The 19,867-nt window shown below is 39.5% G+C and overlaps 1 protein-coding gene across 6 annotated transcripts in view; it reads left to right on the top strand.

Moving 5' to 3' along the window:
• The window catches only part of ncoa4 (nuclear receptor coactivator 4), a 50,505-nt gene extending 35,784 nt beyond the window's left edge, over window positions 1-14,721 (top strand). For 5 of the 6 annotated variants that reach the window (XM_059946332.1, XM_059946328.1, XM_059946333.1 and 2 more), the window contains 7 exons: window positions 1,774-1,884; window positions 5,658-6,869; window positions 7,991-8,071; window positions 8,748-8,834; window positions 11,072-11,089; window positions 12,908-12,996; window positions 14,611-14,721. In XM_059946332.1, the coding sequence (XP_059802315.1) occupies window positions 1,774-1,884; window positions 5,658-6,869; window positions 7,991-8,071; window positions 8,748-8,834; window positions 11,072-11,089; window positions 12,908-12,961 (1,563 nt within the window). In that variant the 3' untranslated portion in view covers window positions 12,962-12,996; window positions 14,611-14,721. The remainder of the gene's footprint in view (window positions 1-1,773; window positions 1,885-5,657; window positions 6,870-7,990; window positions 8,072-8,747; window positions 8,835-11,071; window positions 11,090-12,907; window positions 12,997-14,610) is intronic. The other variant, XM_059946329.1, reaches the window with a different exon arrangement.
• The last annotated feature ends 5,146 nt before the right edge of the window (window positions 14,722-19,867 follow it).

Here is a 19,867-nt window from a genome sequence, read left to right as displayed (position 1 = left end):
CCTGAACAATGCAGTATAATAACTATTTACATAGCATTTACATTGTATTAGGTATTATAAGAAATCTAGAAATGTACAGGCAGTCCCCGGGTTATGAACGAGTTCCGTTCCTGAGTCTGTCCTTAAGTCGGATTTGAAGTCTGAACAGGTACATCTGGTATTATTTAGCGTCAGTCAAACATTTTTCTGAATATATATTTTACCTTTTCTATGCACATAAAACATTTAAGAAACATACATATTTCAATAACCTGCATTGCTTAATAATTGTAGCTTTCATCGGGGCAGGGCCTTTCACATGCTTCATTAAAATAGTTTTGATTGTTGACTGACTAGCCTAACGCCTTTCCAATGACCGATGGCGTTTCACCTCTTTCCAATCGCTTTATTACTTCCACCTTATTTTGAATTGTGATCGTGATTATTTTAGTGAGCAGAAACACTGCAGATTCAAAGCTGCACCACCAGGTCCTAATGTCCACTGCACTGGGACAGGTTAAATAAGGGACTTGAGCATCCGCGTTTTTTGGTATCCGCGGGGGGGGGGGGGGTCTGAACCAATCCCCCGCGGATAAGGGGGGCTGACTACGTTAATCACAAAAGGTTGGTTTGCAGGTGCAGCAGGCTATCAAGAAGGCAAGTCTTTCATTGCTAGAGGGATTGAATTTAAGAGCAGGGAAATTATGCTGCAACTGTACATGGTACTGGTGAGGCTGCACCTGGAGTACTGTGTGCAGTTCTGGTCTCCTTACTTGAATGATATACTGGCTTTGGAGGCGGTGCAGAAGAGGTTCACCAGGTTGATTACAGAGATGAAGGGGTTAGGCTGTGAGGAGAGATAGAGTTGCCTGGGACTGTACTCGCTGGAATTCAGTAGAATGAGAGGAGATATTATAGAAACATAAAAATTATGATCGGGATCGATAAGATAAAGGCAAGAATGTTGTTTCCACTGGTGGGTGAGACTGGAACTAGGGGCCATAGCTTCAAGAGTTGGGAACTGCTTTTCCCAGAGAGTGGTGAATCTGTGGAATTCTCTGCAAAATGAAGCAGTGGAGGCTATCTCAGTAAATATATTTAAGACAAGGTTGGATAGATTTTCACACAGGGTAATTGAGGATTATGGGGAAAATGCAAGGTAGGTGGAGATGTGTCCATGGCTAGATCAGCCATGATCTTATTGAATGGCGGAGCAGGCTCGACAGACCAGGTAGCCTACTCCTGCTACTATTTCTTGTGTTCTTAATTATGAAAGCTGTATTAATAATTCTGACAAGCAGGTATTCATTTTATTAAAAAAAATGTGTGGATATCTACATTTCAAGTGTTAACATTGATTGTATTTTGCTGTGCTGGTAAGATATTATATTGCAGTGTGTGCAACCAGTATTCATTTTATTATAATGTAATCTTGCTGAGATATTTTCAGTTTCATTTGATGTGTATAGATTTCTTTTGTGAATGATGTATTGTGGAGTATGTTTATGTATTTCAGTGGCATTGAATGATCTTCAAATGGTAGCTTTCATCTTGGGAAGAATTACAGGTGTTCTATACCTACAATGGAGGAATATGGCTTGTTTGGTTATAGTGCTTCTGTATTTGAAGAGTGCAGTATAGGTGACGGTGGTGTTCAGTGGACAATGTTCTGATGAACTATCATTGATATTAGCACGTACACTTACTCTATCTGCAGGGTATTTTGAAACCCTATATTATTTTGTTTTTATATTAATGCACCTGAGATTCATATTGGCTTTCTTTTTCTTGCAGAAAACATTCCCCAATGGTAATGAATGCCCGCTCGCTGACTGGCTGTGTAGCCCTCCAGTGAAGCGGGTGCCATTCATAAACATAAACTATCCACTGAAGCCGCCCAGCCAGGTAGGTATCAGTGTTTTGCTTCTTGCTGTAAATTATATAGCTTGGAACTGGGTTCTTCACCACACTGAGTCCACCCTTCCCCTCCCCAAAGAGATTCTGCCATTTTTCTACTTTAACAAAGATATTTGGCCAATCCTAATTTCTTTGAATGTGGGAGGAAACTTGAGGTCACAGGCAGAACTTGTAAACTACAAATAGCACAACATTCCTTTGAGTATTGATAATTAAAATTAATTCCATTTATGATAAAAGGGTTGTTATTTCTAAACTACTCACCAGTTAACTTCCTCACAGAGAAGACCTGTTTGTGCTGATGAGCTAGCAACTCTGTATTGCAGTAAATTTCCCCAACCCCATTGTGTGACACTGTTCAACATTCTAAAACAAATATAACAGGTGCTGAAAATCTGGAAATGCACAGGAGATCTAGCAGTATCTGTACTGAAAAAATGTTCCTTTTCTTGATATTCATCTGAACAAAGTGGAGATAAAAGTTCTATGATGTAGTGAAAGAAAGAGGAAAATATTCTGCGAGTGTAGAAAGGTGAATTGCTTATCCCGCCAGTATCACTATCTGTGGACTGCCATAGCTATCCAGTTCAGACGATGATTTACATCCACTTCTTCCAACTTCTATTGCATCTAGTGCTCTTCTTTGTGGCTACCTGTACATTGGCAGGATCAAGTGTAGACTAGACATTGTGGAACACTTACACTTTCCATTTGCTTCTCTGAACTCCTTATTCCATGCCACCTCTGTGTATGTCTCTGTCTCTCTCTCTCTCTCCTCATCTGCCTCCACCTAAAAGCTATTGTCTCCCAATATCCCGACACTGCTTAGTTCCAGCTGTTTAGTTTTTATTTGCTTTAGACCACAACATCCATAATCTGTGTTCCCAGAAAATCCTGTGTTTAATTGAAAATTGGATTGTATTTGAGAATGTATTGAACTTTGTTGGAGTGACCAGGAGGCACTGGATAGTGATATTGAGAATTAAAGTGGTGGGTGGTTGGAAGCTCAGGATTCATGTTTCCCCATTGTAAAGGACACTACATTATTAGCAATCAAATAATTGTCACGGAAACATTAACTAAGAACAGCAGAGTGACAGAGTTTCTTTTAAGTGTTTATTAAATGATATCATGGAGTGTCTGCAGCAGTCTCCACTGCCACCAGAACTCTGAATGTTAGGTTGTACAGAGCTCATTTGTACAGCAAGACAAATAACTTCACGTAACTTTGTTTAGCACCCACAGTCCGTACGTGATGAATCGTTGAAAAGATGTCAATTAACTCTCAGCGTGAGTTTTAATAGTCCTGTCTGTTCCCTGTTATAAGGGACTCATAATTTATTCCCAGATGCATCCTCCTTCCTGGTTCTAGGGGCCTAGTATCTTGTTTATTTGAGTTCCTGGCACTGCATGGTTATTCTTGACTCACATCAACAGTCTTAAGTTCAGCTGCTCCAGAATGGTCAAGTATTCCAGCATACACCAGTTTTAATCATTTCCACCAAAATAATACACTAAATTACAAATGCTAATAAGTTGGAATTTCACCTGGAATGAAGTTGGTTCTTCGATGGAGAGGAAGAAGACCGGTGCTGCCTGGTCTATGGTTATACAAGAATGTGCTGTGGAAAGCAGCGTGAAACTTAATTTTTCCTTTGAATGCTGAAGAGGGATGAGGAAATATGTTCAGGAAGTAACTTCCTGAAGAGATGGCATTATAAAAAATTGCTAATAAGTACTTGGTATGTACTGTTAATGTTGATTTTGCATAATAACATATAGCCTAGTGTGAAGTAAAGATCCTTTGCCTACAGAGCAAATGTAATATTTTCATTTAATTGCTTTGTAAAGCTTTGGTGGAAGATTTCATGTACCTTTGTTCACATCATTTTAATGGTTTATTGAAGTATTTTTTTCAGTCTCTAATTTAGTGGATTCCATTCACATTTATTGGATATAACTTTTGAGGAAATGGTTTCAAGGTAGATCAAGGTTTTGCCTTTATAATCCCTGAGCAACCTGATCAGTCCTTTGATAAATTGATTATTATTATCACCTGTACTGTAGGATGGCTTGGTAGTGTAGTGGTTAGTGTAATGCTATTACAGTTCCAGTGACCTGTTTGTAAGGAGTTTGCATGTTCACCCTGTGACTACGTGTTTCCCACAGCTGCTGTGGTTTCCTTCCGTGTTCCAAGGACCTACGGGTTAGGGCAAGTAAACTGAGTGCAATGTTGCCACTGTAATCGCTGTGACATGTATGTGCTGCCCTCAGCACATCCTTGGACTCTGCTAAGTTATCAATGCAAGCTGTACATTTCAGTGTTATGCTTTGATGTACATGTGACAAATAATCCTTTATGTACCAAGGTGCAGTATAAAACTTGTCTTGCATGCCATTCACACAGAACCATTCATTACAAAACAAAAGAGGAGCCTATTATGCTGCTTAATTCAGGATTGTTCAGGACCATTGCCCTAACGTCTTTGCTTTAGCATTGATTGTGATTTGTTTAATATTATTAGACAACATAGGAGGAAATGAATTAACACTTTGTTAAAATGAGCCAGTGTTGAAGTAGTAATATCAATAGTAATTGGTATGCAGTGAAAAACTTAATGAAGTCATCTGGTTATTAATTGCAATTACACACTATTAAATGAGAATGTGGATTGGATCATGCCAGCACAGTATAGATCTGGGTGTATCAAACACTGAATTCACACTGGGTAGTTGATTTTTAGTTATCTAATAAAATATGTAAAATGATTTTTTTTAAAGTGGACTGCAGTCATTTGGAATGAATTGACCATGTTAACACAGCAAGAAGGGGACGTTTAAGATTTGAATTCTTTAGGGCTCATCAAATAATTTTTGAGACTTTATCTAGTTAGGAACCATCCTTGGACTAGAGAGAAGTCTCACATGCAGGAAGGAAGATAATGGAGTATGTCTGGAAATAGTAGGAACCTAAGAATATGTACAGCTTCAGAATTGGATTAGGAGATGGGTGATTAAATTATATTTGACAAGATATCTTAGAAGTTTGCTTATTGGAGGCAACTTTATAAGAAAAACATAATGAGCCGTGGTATAGCAAAATTCCGATAATCTGCCATCTGTCCATTTTGAAATCTATTAACTCTATTAACTCTATTAAATCTATTAACATTTGCACTAGCTGTGGAGAATCAGTTTCTGCGGTACTCCACATTTACTGAAATATTACTGTATAACATCATTTTCTATTTAGAGATGCAGTGCAGAATGATCTTTTCTGGCCCTTCGCACTGCACTGTCCCGCAACCTTGAAACCCAAATTTAACCCTTACCTAATTGCAGGACAATTTACAATGGCCATTTAATCTACTCAGTACATCCTTGGACTGGGGGAGAACCCTGAGAAAACCCACATATTCCATGAGGAAGAAGTACTGACTCCTTACAAGTGATGTCAGAATTGAACTCCGAACTCTTTGACTCCCTGAGCTGTAATAGTGCTGCACTAACTGCCAAGCTACCCTGGTGCCCAGGTTTAAATAAGGAATTAGAAATGTATTGGTGTACTAATAAATTAACATCTGATAGCTTGGAAAATCTGCAGGTCCTGAGTGGCTGAATTAACATTTTTACCGTTTTTGGAATTTTATGCATACTAATCAAATTCATGTTGAAACTTATCGTTGTGTTGAGATCATTGTCTGATTCCTTGATTGCAGTTAGTATCTAAAATTGATTGTAGTTTTTAATTTTCTCCACAGACAGCATCAAATGTTCGAGCTTGGGAATGTCAACAGGGCCTTGACCACTCGCTGTCTTTAAGTAACCAAAAGAGCAATCCAGCTGAGAACACTGCTACTCAACAATCCACCCAGACCACCAGCATCTGTAATCTGGTACCAAAGGACCCAGACTACTACAGAGAGCAGGCTTGGGGTGATCGACGGGGTCTTGAGCACTGGCTGCTTACTAGCGAGCTGAAGAATGAAGCTGCAGAGAAGAATGAAACTGCAGAGAAGAAAACTTCACAACAGTGCATGAGTTCTGCCCGTGAGGTCCAAGTTGATCTTAATTACTATAAATTACAGGCTTGGAGGCATCGTCAGGGCCTTGAGCACTGGCTTCTTCCTGTTGAGCAGAAATCCAAACCTGGCAAGGAAGTTCCTACACGTGAGCGTTCTGAATCATCTGGTAGTTCTTCCAGTTTTGAGTTAATAGAGCAATTTGATATGGAGATTGTGGACCAAGATGAGAAAGAACCGAGGGCACTCACTGGAAAAATGAGTGGCTCCAATTTGAAGCGCACACATGCTGAAAAATTGAGTGGCAGCAATGACGAAGATGAGTGGAAATCCATAACTCGGCCTTTCAGAGAGAAGTTTAATGCCAGTGAGTGGCTTATGTCTAGCAAGTCTGATTCCTGTGTCAGTTGCTGTGGAGTTAAAACAAAAGGAATAGAAATCGAAAATCTTGGAAATTTGAAGTGCCTGAGTGAGCACCACAATTCCAAAAAGTCACCGCCTCCTTCACCAAATGCTGCTCGGCGAGTTCAGCAATCCATGTTGCCAATTCAAGTGGCTGATGTCTGTAAGGCTAATGAGCAATGCAGTAGCTTCTCTGAATGTGTGTGTGGACGGAGTTGTGAAAAGGAAGCAATCAATGAGTGGCTTCTCAAACAAGGAGGGAAGGACAAGAATGGAGTGCAGACAGACCAGCCGAACAAAAGTATTACAGCACCAGAGAAGGTCGAATTAGAGCAGTGGCTGTATCCCTTGTCAAAATCAGAAAGACAGCTACTTACAGAGTCTTCTGTCAATATTCCTGTAAAGTCACTGGAAGACTTGAAGTTAGGCTCTCCATTCAACACTCGTATGAGTCAAGTGGATAAGTTGATGTCCAAAAAATACGAGGATACTGAGAAAGGAGCTGAGCTTGAAGTGGAAAATAAATTTTTGTTACACAAGAAAACCCATGTAAGCATCTCTCCACTCCCTTGCTGCTCCTAAAAAAAACTGATTTGAATGATGGTAATACCTTCACTATTTGTTCGCTTAGCAGTTGATTGCTTATTTGTCGCATGTAGGTAAATAATTCAATATTGAGAAGGAAAAGCATTAAACTGTGAAGTTACTTTAAAAAGAACAACCACTTGAGAAGGAAAAGCATTAAACTGTGAAGTTACTTTAAAAAGAACAACCACTTGGTATCATGTTTCATAGTAAACCATTACGAGTATATGATGAGTAGCACAAAATGCTGGAGGAACTCAGCAGGTCAGGAAAGGAATAGTCAGCATTTTGGGCCAAGATCCTTCATCAGGAGTGTATGATGAAATATTTGGATGAATCACAGTAATCAGTTTTATTTGGAAGTGCCTGCGTTATTCCTCCAAACCGCCTTGGAGTTATCTCTGCTAGGATGTAGATGATTCTCGGAATCTGGGCAAACTGCATTGCGCCCTGCATCTATGACAATAGGGGGCTGTCATTTTTGCTAGGTGTGGGCTTAGTGTAGGGGTAGATTTGGGAATTCTTCATTCTCAAATGTCTGCTATTGTAACTTGGGCCTCCCTACAGGAAGGTGGGCCTGCAGAGTGGGATATGGTGTTGTGGTATTGGATGGGATTGTTTGACTCAATTAATTCAACTTGGTTTTGCTGTATTGTTAGTGAGGTATATTTTTAAAACTGAGTAAAAGATGAGCAATTTTGGGAAGGAATTCACATTTGGAGTTCAAGAAGATAAAACTACTAAGCTGTAAAAAAAAATCCAACTTTTAATGGAAAAGCCATGAAACAAAGCAGTCCCAAAATGGCAAATAATGTAGATTGTCTGATATTGGTACCTAGGTTTAACTGAGTTGTTATCAATTTGGATTTTTATATCTAGCTTAATACTATTAAGAGGTTAAGAAGGTGTAATGACGTACTAAGCATTGCTTCACTTCTAATTGGGCAAAATGTTTTGAGATATTTGCCTGTTTAACTGAAATGTATTCGGTCCTGTGCAGCCTTAGTGTTGCATTGAAAATTAATTCAAAATAGCAAAATTCAATAGCCTTGCTTTTCACAAACGTTTCCTGTGTTTGTCCACAGGGATTGAATGGTATCTCTGAAGTGTCCAATCTTGTATCTAATCTGAGCCTTTCTGCTGGTCGAGAGAAGCTTCTGGTGAAGGTTAGTGTCTGTTACTAATACAAATATACTAACTTTGCTTGGTTAAACTTTGTTCAGTAAATCTTTTAGTGGTTACTCTAACCTTTCAAAAGAGCCCAGTAAGTTGTGCCTGTCCTTCTCTTGGGCCTTCATCCATATACTTGATACTGAAAATGGGATGACACTGAATTGATTTGTACAGTGCTGTGGAGTCATTGCATATAGTGATATCTTCATTTTCATGTATTGCTAGGGACAGTGTCACTGTGTGAGGATAGCTACTACTTGGATTTACACTGATTTAAATGTTACTGCTCCTTGATATCTGCACCTGTAAAGTTTGTCAATGCCTTCTGTCTCTCAAATTTCTTGTCAGCTGCCCCCTTGGAGCTGTAAGAGAAGTTTTAGATTAGACAAAGTTTCTTTAGCCTATAATCTTATAGCTTATAATCTTTAGCCTATGTTTGATCCATTAAAGTGTTAGAGCGCTGATAGATTTATGCACGTGGGGAAGAAATTTGAAGTTTTTCAATGATTATCTTTTGATGGTGCATGGTTTTTATTGTAATAGGAGTTGGATTTAGTGTAGCTAGATGCAATTTTCTTAAGAGTTATAGCACTGTCATTTATATAAAATTTTCATGCATTCTGATTTGTGTCATCTGATCTCTGATATTTTTTTTCTCTTTACATTCAGGATCAACCTAAGTCGTTTGAAAGTTTGCTTGCGCCCTTTAAGGAGCCTTTTGATCCAGAGAAATGGCTCGTTAAAGGTTCTCACCAGGTCAGTAGGAATTAAATTGAACAATGATAAGAAAATTCTGTGGTATATAAACCAGAAGCATGAACTCATTTGCTACATACTCAGTACTGATTTCTGTTGCACAATCTTAGGAGGACACAGAAACTAGTCAGCTTTTTGAGGCTGGGATTGGTAGCATCTGACTAGTTGACTGGACATGTGTTACGCACAGAGACAGTGTTCTGATGATCTATTCCACACTATTGTTTTGCTTGGGGACAGTAGTCAATAGTCAAAAGATTCCTTTAAAAAAATCCACATGTTAAAGGAAGTTTTGTCTAATCTAAAACTTCTCTGCAGCTTTGAGAGACAGAAAGCATCAACAACAGTCAATAGTCCTGTTGAGACACGTCTACTCGAAACGTCGATTCCTTTTTTTTTTCTATAGGTGCTGCCTGGCCTGCTGAGTTCTCCTGCAATTTGTATGTGTTGCTTGGATTTCCAGCATCTGTAGATTTTTTTGTTTGTGATTGGATTACTATACTGTGAAGTCTCTTCCAGGGATGCCTACCCTGAAGAAGTTTAAATCTTCCCTTCGGGAGCTCAGTGAAACCCTCTCTCACTGCTCCCCATCTATGATCCCTGCTGCTTTCCTGTCCTACCAAAAATTCTTGGCCTGAAACGTTGACTATTTTTTCCCCCATTGTTGTCTGGCCTGCTGAGTTTCTCTGGCATTTTGTGTGTGTGTTTCAATAGTTCCTTTTAATAGCAGAGAAATTATTACAATATATATTCTTCGCGGACATCCACAAAAACAAGAGGGCACCAAAGTATGAGTGACAGTAAAAATGTTAAAACCCAAACACCCCCCCCCCCCCATTCTCCCCTCTCCCACTTACTTCAGCAAAAAAAGGCATCAGCATTCTCCACCCACTAAGCAAGCGGTAGCAAAACCCTCAAGAAAGACCATGATCTGCAGTACAACAAAAACTAATCGTTCACCCCGACAATTCAACATATCATAGGCTCTCCCCAATGAAGGGACAGAGAGGTTGTCACCCTTTCACAGCAAGGAGGAGTTTCACATAACAAAACAACTCGCTGATTTGCGATGGAAAAAGTCTTCCGCATCTCCAGCTTGTTTTGCTGGGATCACTTGGATCCTTTACTCATAAACTTTGTCCCCTATATTGTATTGAATGCTTGAGGTGATGCATTTGGTTGGCGACAATGAGGAGAGAATCTATAATATGGGAGGATATTAAGTGATCTGTGGAATAGAAGAATTGTGTTTGCTTACAGATCCCCTTACCAATTGTTATTGATGCACCATTGAAAGCATTCTGTCTGGATGCATAACAGTTTGTTATGGCAGTTGCTCTGCATGTGACTGCTGGAAACTGAAGAGTTGTAGGCAGGCACAGGTCAGCATTAGGAAAACCAGCTTCTCCTCTACGTACTATGTGCTCACTGCCTCAACCAGCATAATCAAAAAACCCTTCCACCCTGCACATTATCTATTCTCCCTTCTTGTATGAAGGAGGAGATAGATAAGCCTGAAAGCAAGTGCTACCAGGCTCAAGGATGGCTTCTATCCCATCAGTTTCAGCTGCTGAATGGTCCTCTTGTATGATAAGATGGATTCTTGGCTTCACAGTCTACATCTTTATGATCATTCACTTTATCATTTACTTGTATTGCACATTTTTGGTGGCTTTTGCACCTGTGTTTTACTCTTATCTCAATTTACTATGTAATGATTTGATATGTATAAAGTTTGCAAGACAAACATTTAACTGTACATGTGACAGTAACAAATTGCAGAATAGGTGAATAGCTGATCACAAATGCAAAAGGATCTCCCATATTAGCAGAAGTTCCTTACTTCAGATTTTATCCAAGTTATTTTAGAAATATACAGTTAAGAACACAAGAAATAGGAGTAGGCCATCTGGCACATCGAGCCAGCTCTGCCATTCAATAAGGTCATGGCTGATCTGGCCATGGACTCATCCCCATCTCTCTGCCTTTCCCCATAACCCTTAATTCCACTACAATGCAAGAATATATCCAACCTTGTCTTATCTATTTACTTGAGTTGCAAGTAAAAATTCATGAATCTTTTGAAATTACCTGGTTTTCTGCATTAATTCCTCATAAAATGTCATTTGATTTTCATCTAAGTCACAGTAGTAGACAAAACAATCTGTAAACTAATATCACACAAACAATTGTACTTTTCATGTCTTTTTTAAACACATTGTTTAATTTTTTCACAGTTCAGGCTCGGGAAAAAGGTATGTGAACCCTTGTATTTAACTGAAAGAACCTCCTTTAGTAGCAAAAGTCTCTACCAAATGTTTCCTTTACATGCTCATCAGACTTGCACAATGGGAAGGGGGAATTTTAGACCATTCCTCCATACAAAACTGTTTCAGTTGTCAAAATTTCTAGGATACCTTGTGTGAAAAGCCGTCTTCAGGTCGTGCCACATCTTCTCAGTTGGGTTAAGGTCTGGACTCTGACATGGCCATTCCAAAACACAAATTTTCTTCTTTTTAAACCATTCCATTTTTGATTTACTCTTGTGTTTTGGATCATTGTTGCATCATTCAACTTCTATTAAGCTTCAGGTGCTGGACTGCTACCTTGACATTCTCCTGTAAAATGTCTTGATACAATTTTGAATTAATTTTTCCCTCGATGATTGTAAGCTGTCCAGGCCCTGAGATCCTTCCACCATGCTCCTCAGTGGGATAAGGTTATGTTGTTGGTGTGCAGTGTCCTATTTCTTCCAAATATAGCAGCATACATTTCTGCCACAAAGCTCAACTTTTGCTTCATCTGCCCATTGTCCCAGAAGTGTTGTGCAACATTCAGGTGGTCTTTTGCAAACTTGAGACATGCAGCAATTTTTTTTTTTGAGAGTAGTGATTTCCTCCACAGTTGTTCAATGTTTTTCTTAAAGTGGACAGATGAACAGAGACTTTAGCCAGTCTTTTGTTGTTGCCCTTGGATTCTTTTTCACCTCCTTCAGCATTGCATGTTGTGCTCTTGGTGTGATCTTTGTTAGGTGCCTACTCCTAGAGAGAGTAGCAACAATGCCGAATTTCCTCCAGTTGTAGACAATTTTGCTTACTGTGGACTGATAAACACTCAGTTCTTTAAAAATGCTTTTGTGATCTGTTCCACCTTCATGTGGCTTTATAATTCTTCTACGGTCCTCTGAAAGTTGTTTTGATCGAGGTATGGTGTTCATAAACAGATCTTTCTTGAGAAGAGGAGGCTCTGTCAGTAATCTGTCCTTGTGTCTTTTTTTTGTATAGGGCAGGGCACCCCTACAACCCACACCTCCAATCTCATTTCACTGATTAGAATACCTGACTCCAAGTAGTTTTTGTAGAAGACATTACCCCGGAGGTTCATATGCGTTTTTGAACCTAGATTGTGATATTTAAATAGTGTATCAGTACTCGAGAAGAAGTACAATTGTATGTGTGTTACTAGTTTAAGTAGATTTTGTCTATAATTGTGACTTGGATGGAGGTCAGGCAAAATTTTATGAGTAATGCAGAAAATGCAAAGGGTTCACAAAATTTTTTCCTGTAACACCAATTAGGCTACAGCTCAAGTACAGCATATTAAAGTAAGAGTACAATTATTCTAGCATGACTGCAGAAAATGTTGCAAGAAAACTTTAGCTATAAAAATAGGGTGGCTGAGATTTTATGTAACAAGGGGTCAATCAAAAAGGTATCTAATTGAGGTATAAAATTGAGTGATCTTGATCAAATAAGTAGGAAGGACTCTTTTCTACTAGTTGACAGGACACAGCTTTAAAGGAACTGATAGAATTAAAGAGGATATTAGGGAAGTATTTTGTTTGGTCAGGTTTTGCTTGAAGCGGTGATAGTGTTAGAAGTTCTTATTACATTAGAAAGGATATTTTTGGTTGAAGAATTGTCATCTCCAGGCTGTGGCCTTGGTTCTAGAAGGTGGAATAATGGCCGGTGACATTTTCTTGACCAGCATAGATGTAAAGGGCCAAAAGACCTTTTGAATTGTAAATTTTCAAAGGTGTAGTGAGTTAATTAATGATTTCTGTCCACATGCAGATTGAACAAGGCCCAAAGGAAGCTCGTACTCCAGAGCTTAGTGGAGTGTGTTGATTGTAAGAAATGACCAGACATGGAGTCTCTGTTAGGTTGGTATTTTCCTGTATTGCTTCTCTGTAATATAACCTATTGCATAAGTTACAGAACATTGAGTTAACGTTATGATGGGATGCCCTAAGCACCAGAGTTCCTGGGTTTGAAATAGAATTAAGACTACCTATTTATTCATTTCATTGAAATGTGATGCCTATTTTGAGTGATTTTCCAGACTTGTCATTTCATTATATAGATTACCCCCTTGGCTGGAGTTGATTTCACACAGGAGTCCTCATTCCTCTTGTTGGTTCATGTCCAGTCAAACACTTGAAGGAAAAAGTAATGCAATGGGAAGAAGTTCATGCCTTTGTCTAATCAACGTATAAATCAGAGCCTCAGTTTCTGGAAATACGTAAGCTGCAGATTTGTTGTTGGAGGGACTCTTGAGTTTAGCATCAATGGAGACACAGAATGGTTGACATTTCTGGCTGAGACACTGCATCAGGACCGGGTGTGTAGAAGAAAGATAAATGTTGTACAGGAGTGAGGGAGGAGCAAAATGGAGACCAGCAGGTGATGAAGAGCGGTTCCCTATCACCAGCCTCTGTCTCACGTCTACACTGGCTACTGTACCTCCATGTGCTGTCCTGTTAGAGGGTCTTGATGCCTAATGTGGACTATCACTCTGCCTCCATGGATGTTGTCTGGCCCACTGATATATATAAGTAAAGGCTATCAATAAATGGTGCTCTTCAAAGTAAAGTTCCAAATTGTGCCATCTGTAAAAATCCCCACCAACATAAATCTGCTCCCGTAATATCCGTTTATTGATTGATCAAATTAGTGGTAGTGATCATTCACACTTACTTGGTTTGCTATTTTATGTCCGGTCAGTAATTTGAAGACCACCTCTCTGTTAGTTATCTGGAATTGCCAAATATGCAGCTTTTCCTGAGACTTTTAATTCAGCATTCTGCTGAAGGTGTATTTTTCTCTTTCTAATGTTCAGATATAGCTGTTGCAATTGGTCAGTGTTGATCTCCCTCAAAGTGATGTTGGAAAATGGACAACTTTATATTTGTATCTGCTGTGTTAGCTAGTACAAGCCCTTAAACTATTTATTTCCAATTATCCTTAATTGTTGGTCAGTGGACTAGAATATGATCCGTTTTGCAGTGCAAGGTTTTTTTGTTAATGTGTTTTGGCTGACTTTTCTGTTCTTTCATTGATTGCTCTTTCTTTGAGTATGTTTGGGGATCTTCTACCAGCCTTTTAAGTTTTTTGGGTATGTGTTTTTCTTGTGAGTGCTATTTATCTGATGCAATGTGCCTGTGTGGCTGCTCTAAATGTTTTTTCTTTGCACCTTTGCAAACTTGTACTCATGAATATGACAAATTTGACCTTGACTTTAAAGCTTGAATGATAGTTGATTGACATCATTGGAGTAAACACTATAAATGTTGGCCAATAACCGTTTGTTCTGCCCCAATTTATTTGTTTTGCCACAAGCTTTAACTGGTTCCAGCAAATGTTCTAAATGTGTAGTACTACAATATGGTATTGATTGACTTAAAAGTTACAGGAGAAAGAGGAGGTTGTTGAATGTTTTCTGTCCTGTAAAAATTAATTGTTAAACTGATAATATTATCTTTCTTCTCTCTTTATAGCTTTGAACCATCCGTGCTACAGATGAATTGATTGACTGGCTTTTATTCTGGAGTGACATCAGACACATTTACCACCTCAGATTATGCTGAATTCTTTGCTTCTGCCTTGAAGACTATTTTTGTGTTCAAATCCTTTGTGTGTGAGTTGTACTGTGAAACTGTGTAACCTCAACATGCTAGGGAAGTCTGTGTAATTGGGATTCCTTCATTCCTACCCCCTCCTCTCCACAAAATGACAATTTACATTGTGCAACTGGTCTAATAGCTAAAACCCTCCAGAACAGGATCCGTAGCGCTTAGTGAGGTGAACTAGGCTCATGAGACTTGCCCTGTATTGGAGGATTTCTAGTTGATGCAGTTAGCACTACTGCTAATTACACTGTTGGAAAAGGCAGTGATGAATTAAATTGACACATTAATCTCTGCTGTTATAAACCAATACATCATTGCCTTGTGTTGGGCATTAGAGTTGATGCAGTAAGTGCTTGCAGCAGAGAGCATAGTGTACCAGTTTCTGTGTAAGCGGGCTAAATTCACATCCTCATTAAGCCACTTCTGTTATGCAATATAGTAACCCAGTCCAGTGATAGACCTTAAACTACTGCAGTACAATCTGAGCTCAGCACAAATCACTGTTTCTTCTGAGATTGGTGTATTTGTGTTCAAGGAGTGTTACTTGCCTTTGGTGAGTGTTGAGTCTTCTCAGACAGTTCATTTGCAGCAGATGTTAGCATTAGAAGTTGAAATATATTGGATCTGTTTTGACATTTCTAGTTAAATGCTTAAGTCTTGAAGGAGGGTCTTGGCCCAAAAAGTTGACTCTTCATTTCCATGGTTGCTGCTTGACCTGCTGAGTTCCTCCATTTTGTGTGTAAATGCTTCAGTCTTATTTCCTTATTTAAAGAACATTGGGTTATTTAGTAAGTTGCAAAACCAGTTTAATCCAGGATGACCAGTTACCATAGTGGAATGTGCACAAGTGAAGAACACGGTAATCTGTCTGTGTCTCATTTCATTAGTTTTGACAACAATAAATCCATTTAATCCACAACAAAATATTTGGTGCTAGCTGGTATTAATTTGGCACAAATTGAATCAAGTACTTGAAACTATCAGTTCTCCCCATGGCTGGGTGGGGGGAGAGGAGAGAGAGAAAACCCTCTGTCTAGTATAGTTGGAACCAACCACTTTCTGTATTGGCTTCCTCTGTCACCCTCACAGAGATTGGTCATGATCTGACTACACACCAGGTATTTAAGTTGTGCTTGACAACTCCAATTCAGTGTGTGGCCTCTTTCAGTCTCTCCTAGGTGCTGTTTGATCCTGAAGATTAGGTCAGGACTCTTGATAATGGGACTGGAAAATGCTCTGGGTGGATCTGTCAATATGCTGTAGGGCTAAAGGCCTGGCAGGTGACAGAAGACACAATACTGCTGCCTTGCCACAGGCTGGTTGAATGTAAATCCATTTAAGAAATTTAAAAACAGGTTAGGAAATATCAGATTGCCATTGAGGACGTGTACACAACTGGCCTTGTGGAAAAAAAATTGCCATCAGTGGGCATGTCCTCTGTACAGCTTTGTAAACTTAACTCTGTTTTTAATTGAATAGAATCCATCTGAATTTCAATGTAATGATCAGCATTTGCTTTTCCCTTTTCCCACATCTGCTCACCTTGTGTTTCAGCTTAAATTGTATAAAGTTCTGGGCATTGTCAAGTCCTTAAACTTCGACTTTCAGGATTGTGCAAGCCCTTCTGGTCTCACAGGACTTTAGTATTAACTCTGTTGTAATCAGTTTCATTATAGCAGCCATCACTGCTTATGTGTAATCAAAATAAACTAAGTTTCATCTCTTCTTCCCTTTCTATTACAAATATACTTTGACATTGCTTCAGCAATGGTATTTATAGATTTTGGTTTTAAGTATGTAATCATCTCAATAAATGCTGTAGCAAAACTAAGTGCCTTCATGACTTTTATATTATTGTACCAATCGATTTTAAACTAGGCTCCGATGATATTGTACGATATCAAACCTCTGCCAGTGGGTTATGCTTTGGATTTGATGGGGGTGTAGTTTAAACAAAAGAGTGCTCCATTCTTTTTTTTTGTTTTTGATGTCACCATTTCTGAGGGTCTTGACTCTTACCACAATTTTGACTACTCAATTTTACCCTTGCCTCTGTTGTAGCTGATATTTACAGAATTCTGTTTATAACTGTTCCTCTTTCTAAATCTAATAATGCAATCATGGCTGATTTTTATTTCTCTCAACCCCATTCTCCTTTCTTGTCCCTGGAAAGTTTACCAACCAAGAACCTATCACTCTCTGCCTTAAATGCACCCAAAGACTTGGCTTCTGCAGCTTTCTGGCTATGAATATCCAGATTCACTATCTTCTGAAAGATTATTTTAAGGCTGTGCTCATGGATCCTAGACACACTACTAATGGAAACATCCGCTTCAGGCCTTTTTGCATTTGATAGGTTTCAATAGTTCTGAAGTGCAGGGTCAGATATCAAATGCTCATATGAAGGCCTTCATTCATAGGCTCATTCTTGTGAACCTCCTCTTGAATCCTCTCCAAAACCAGTACATCCATCTTTTAGATATGGGCTCCAGAATTGCTTAATATTCTAAATGTGGTCTGACTAATACCTCATAAAGCCTGAATGGTCCATCCTTGCTTTTATATTCTAGTTCTCTCGAAATGAATGCTAACTTTGTTTCCCTTAATCTGCAGGTTTAATCTTAAGAAAATCATGTCTGATTTCTGAATTCTCCACATTTAGAAAATAGACCTTTATTCTTTGCAAAATGCATAAACCCAAACTTTCCTATGTTGTATTCTAGTGGCACCCAACCAGGGGGCTGCAAGGAAACAACATATGGTATGAGTCAGCTGCAGCTTTCCTCAGTCCCTGTCACACCCACTGTTAAACTGGAATACATGTAAGGTCAACAGTGGCTTTAGCACACCAAATGTTCGTGGGAAACCCGGTGTTTAAAATATTTGCAGACTACCTAATTCGGGCTCAGGGTTTTGTAAGTAGCAGAGCAGGCTACCTCGCTGCAATCTACTTAAAGTCATCCCTCGAACCAAACTTTTGTCAGCCAATAGATCCTGCCTACCTACAAGGAGGGGTGGGCGTGTGCTCTGTCACTCGCCCCGGACTGCGACCACCGCAGCCCTGACAAGGGGACCTCCGGCCCTTCCTTTGTCCTCTCACCCCACCCACGACCAGCCGCACCTGGCCAAGGTGGTGGGCGGTAGGCTGTCTTAATGAGGCAATGAAGCCCTTAAAACTGCTTTGGCACCTTGCATCCAAGCACTCTACACTTAAAGACAAACCCATTGAGTTTTTTGAGCGGAAAAAAATGTGAGCAAGCGGGACAGAAGCAAGACCCGAGAGCCATGAAAACTAAATTGTGGAATAGACTGGACATAAGGAACCACCTTCGAGTATCTCTGTCTCCCATCATCCCTCGACTGGACTGTCTTGTTGCAGGCTCCCACTGATGCAGTGATGTTGGTGCATTGCAATGATTTTATATGTTCATATGAGGAAAGTATGTGCTGTGTTTAATATCCGAACATTATGCTATTGACAAGTGACTTATAATGGACTTATCACTATATTCATGTGAGGAAAATGTGTGCTGTGTTTAATATTCATTAGGTAAACCCTTTTAGAAATGAAATTGAGTTTATTGGCCACTTATAGTTGACTTATCACCTGTATTCTGGTCCTGATTAACACCCCGTCGGCTGGTCTGCAAGAATATTGTCAATATTAAATCTGTCCGCGGTACAAAAAAGGTTGGTGACCCCTGTTGTATTCCACCAACAACTTTGCCCACTCTCCCAACCCGTCCGTCATTTTTGCAGACATTCTGCCTCAGCAACACTAAGTTCTCCCCCCCCCCCCACTTCTATCTTTGTATTGCCTACAAACTTGGCTATGTTATCCGTTCCTATGTCAAGATTTTTACAGTATGAAGTGAAAAATTGTGATCCCAATAGCTCTGCAGAGTTCCACCGGAAACTGGCAGCTGTCCTGAAAAGGGCACACTTATTCCCAGTCTCTACCTTCTGCTAGTCAGCTTATCTGCTATCCATTCCAGTACATTACCTTTAATAAGGCCTATTTAACATCTTCATATGTACCACATTGACACGGACTTTCTAACCTACTTGTTCCTTAAAGAATTCTAACAGATCTGTCCGGTAACATCACTTATGTTCTAAGTGCTCTGAAATTTCCTGCTTAATTATGGGCTCAATCTTACCATTCAGGGTAGATTAACTGGTCTATTTTACCTCCTCTGCTGGATCCCTCCTTGACTACAGCGATTATTCAAAAGTCCTGTGCTAATGCCTCCTTTCCCTTTGGCGGCCTTTTTTTCCCCCCAGTGTAGTCCATTTAGTCCAGGTGATTTCTCAGGTTCCCCAGCCCCTTCTCCTTAGTAATGGCCACTACACTCACCTCTGCCCCAACTCCAGTAGCCACTTCCCTATTCTCCTTTTCCTACTTTTCCAATGTCATTTTTTAAACAGTCCAATCTTACCTTTTTCTTATCCTCCATGAATCTAAAAAAATCTTTCATGCCGTTGGTCCAATTTCCCTTTGTATTTCACCCTACTGCTTTTTAAAATTTACCTCTGTTCGTAAGGCAGCAAGGCAGCAGAGGTTTGAAATCAGTTTTCTTTCTCCATGGCTGATGAGCCCTATTTGCCCAAAGTGACTAGTTTTAAGGCAGCAGTAACCCACCTTTGCACGTTATCAGTAGAAACGGAAAAGGGTCTGCCAGCTAAGCCACATGTGAAGGCCAGGAGCTGGACCTGGTTGTCAAAAGACTTTGATATGCACACTATTGGGAGTACTTAATAGGTAATGGGAGCTTATCCTCAACATCCCCCCTCCCCCCCAAAAAAACCAACCCTGGTAATGACAAGCTTAAGGAACAAACTTGTATGGTATCTTGTTTGCTCTTATGCTTTTGACTTCCTTTGCCAGCCATAATTGTATTCACTCCTGTGTTTGCTGTCAGCTTTAGTATTCTGGATCCTCTGGATGACCCATTAGCTTGATGTAAAATATAAGTGGTTCACCAACCTTCAGAAAGATCTGCCATCCTTACATGCTCTGGTTTATCACCAGCTTATAACATTCACACTAAATCAATTCTAATATAACCAACCACATTGCTCATTAGTTATGCCAATAGCATTACTTGTCCTCAACTGATGAATT

Source organism: Hypanus sabinus, chromosome 21 (assembly GCF_030144855.1).
Source record: "Hypanus sabinus isolate sHypSab1 chromosome 21, sHypSab1.hap1, whole genome shotgun sequence".
Lineage (NCBI taxonomy): Eukaryota > Metazoa > Chordata > Chondrichthyes > Myliobatiformes > Dasyatidae > Hypanus > Hypanus sabinus.
This window is presented reverse-complemented; position numbering and strand designations above follow the sequence as displayed.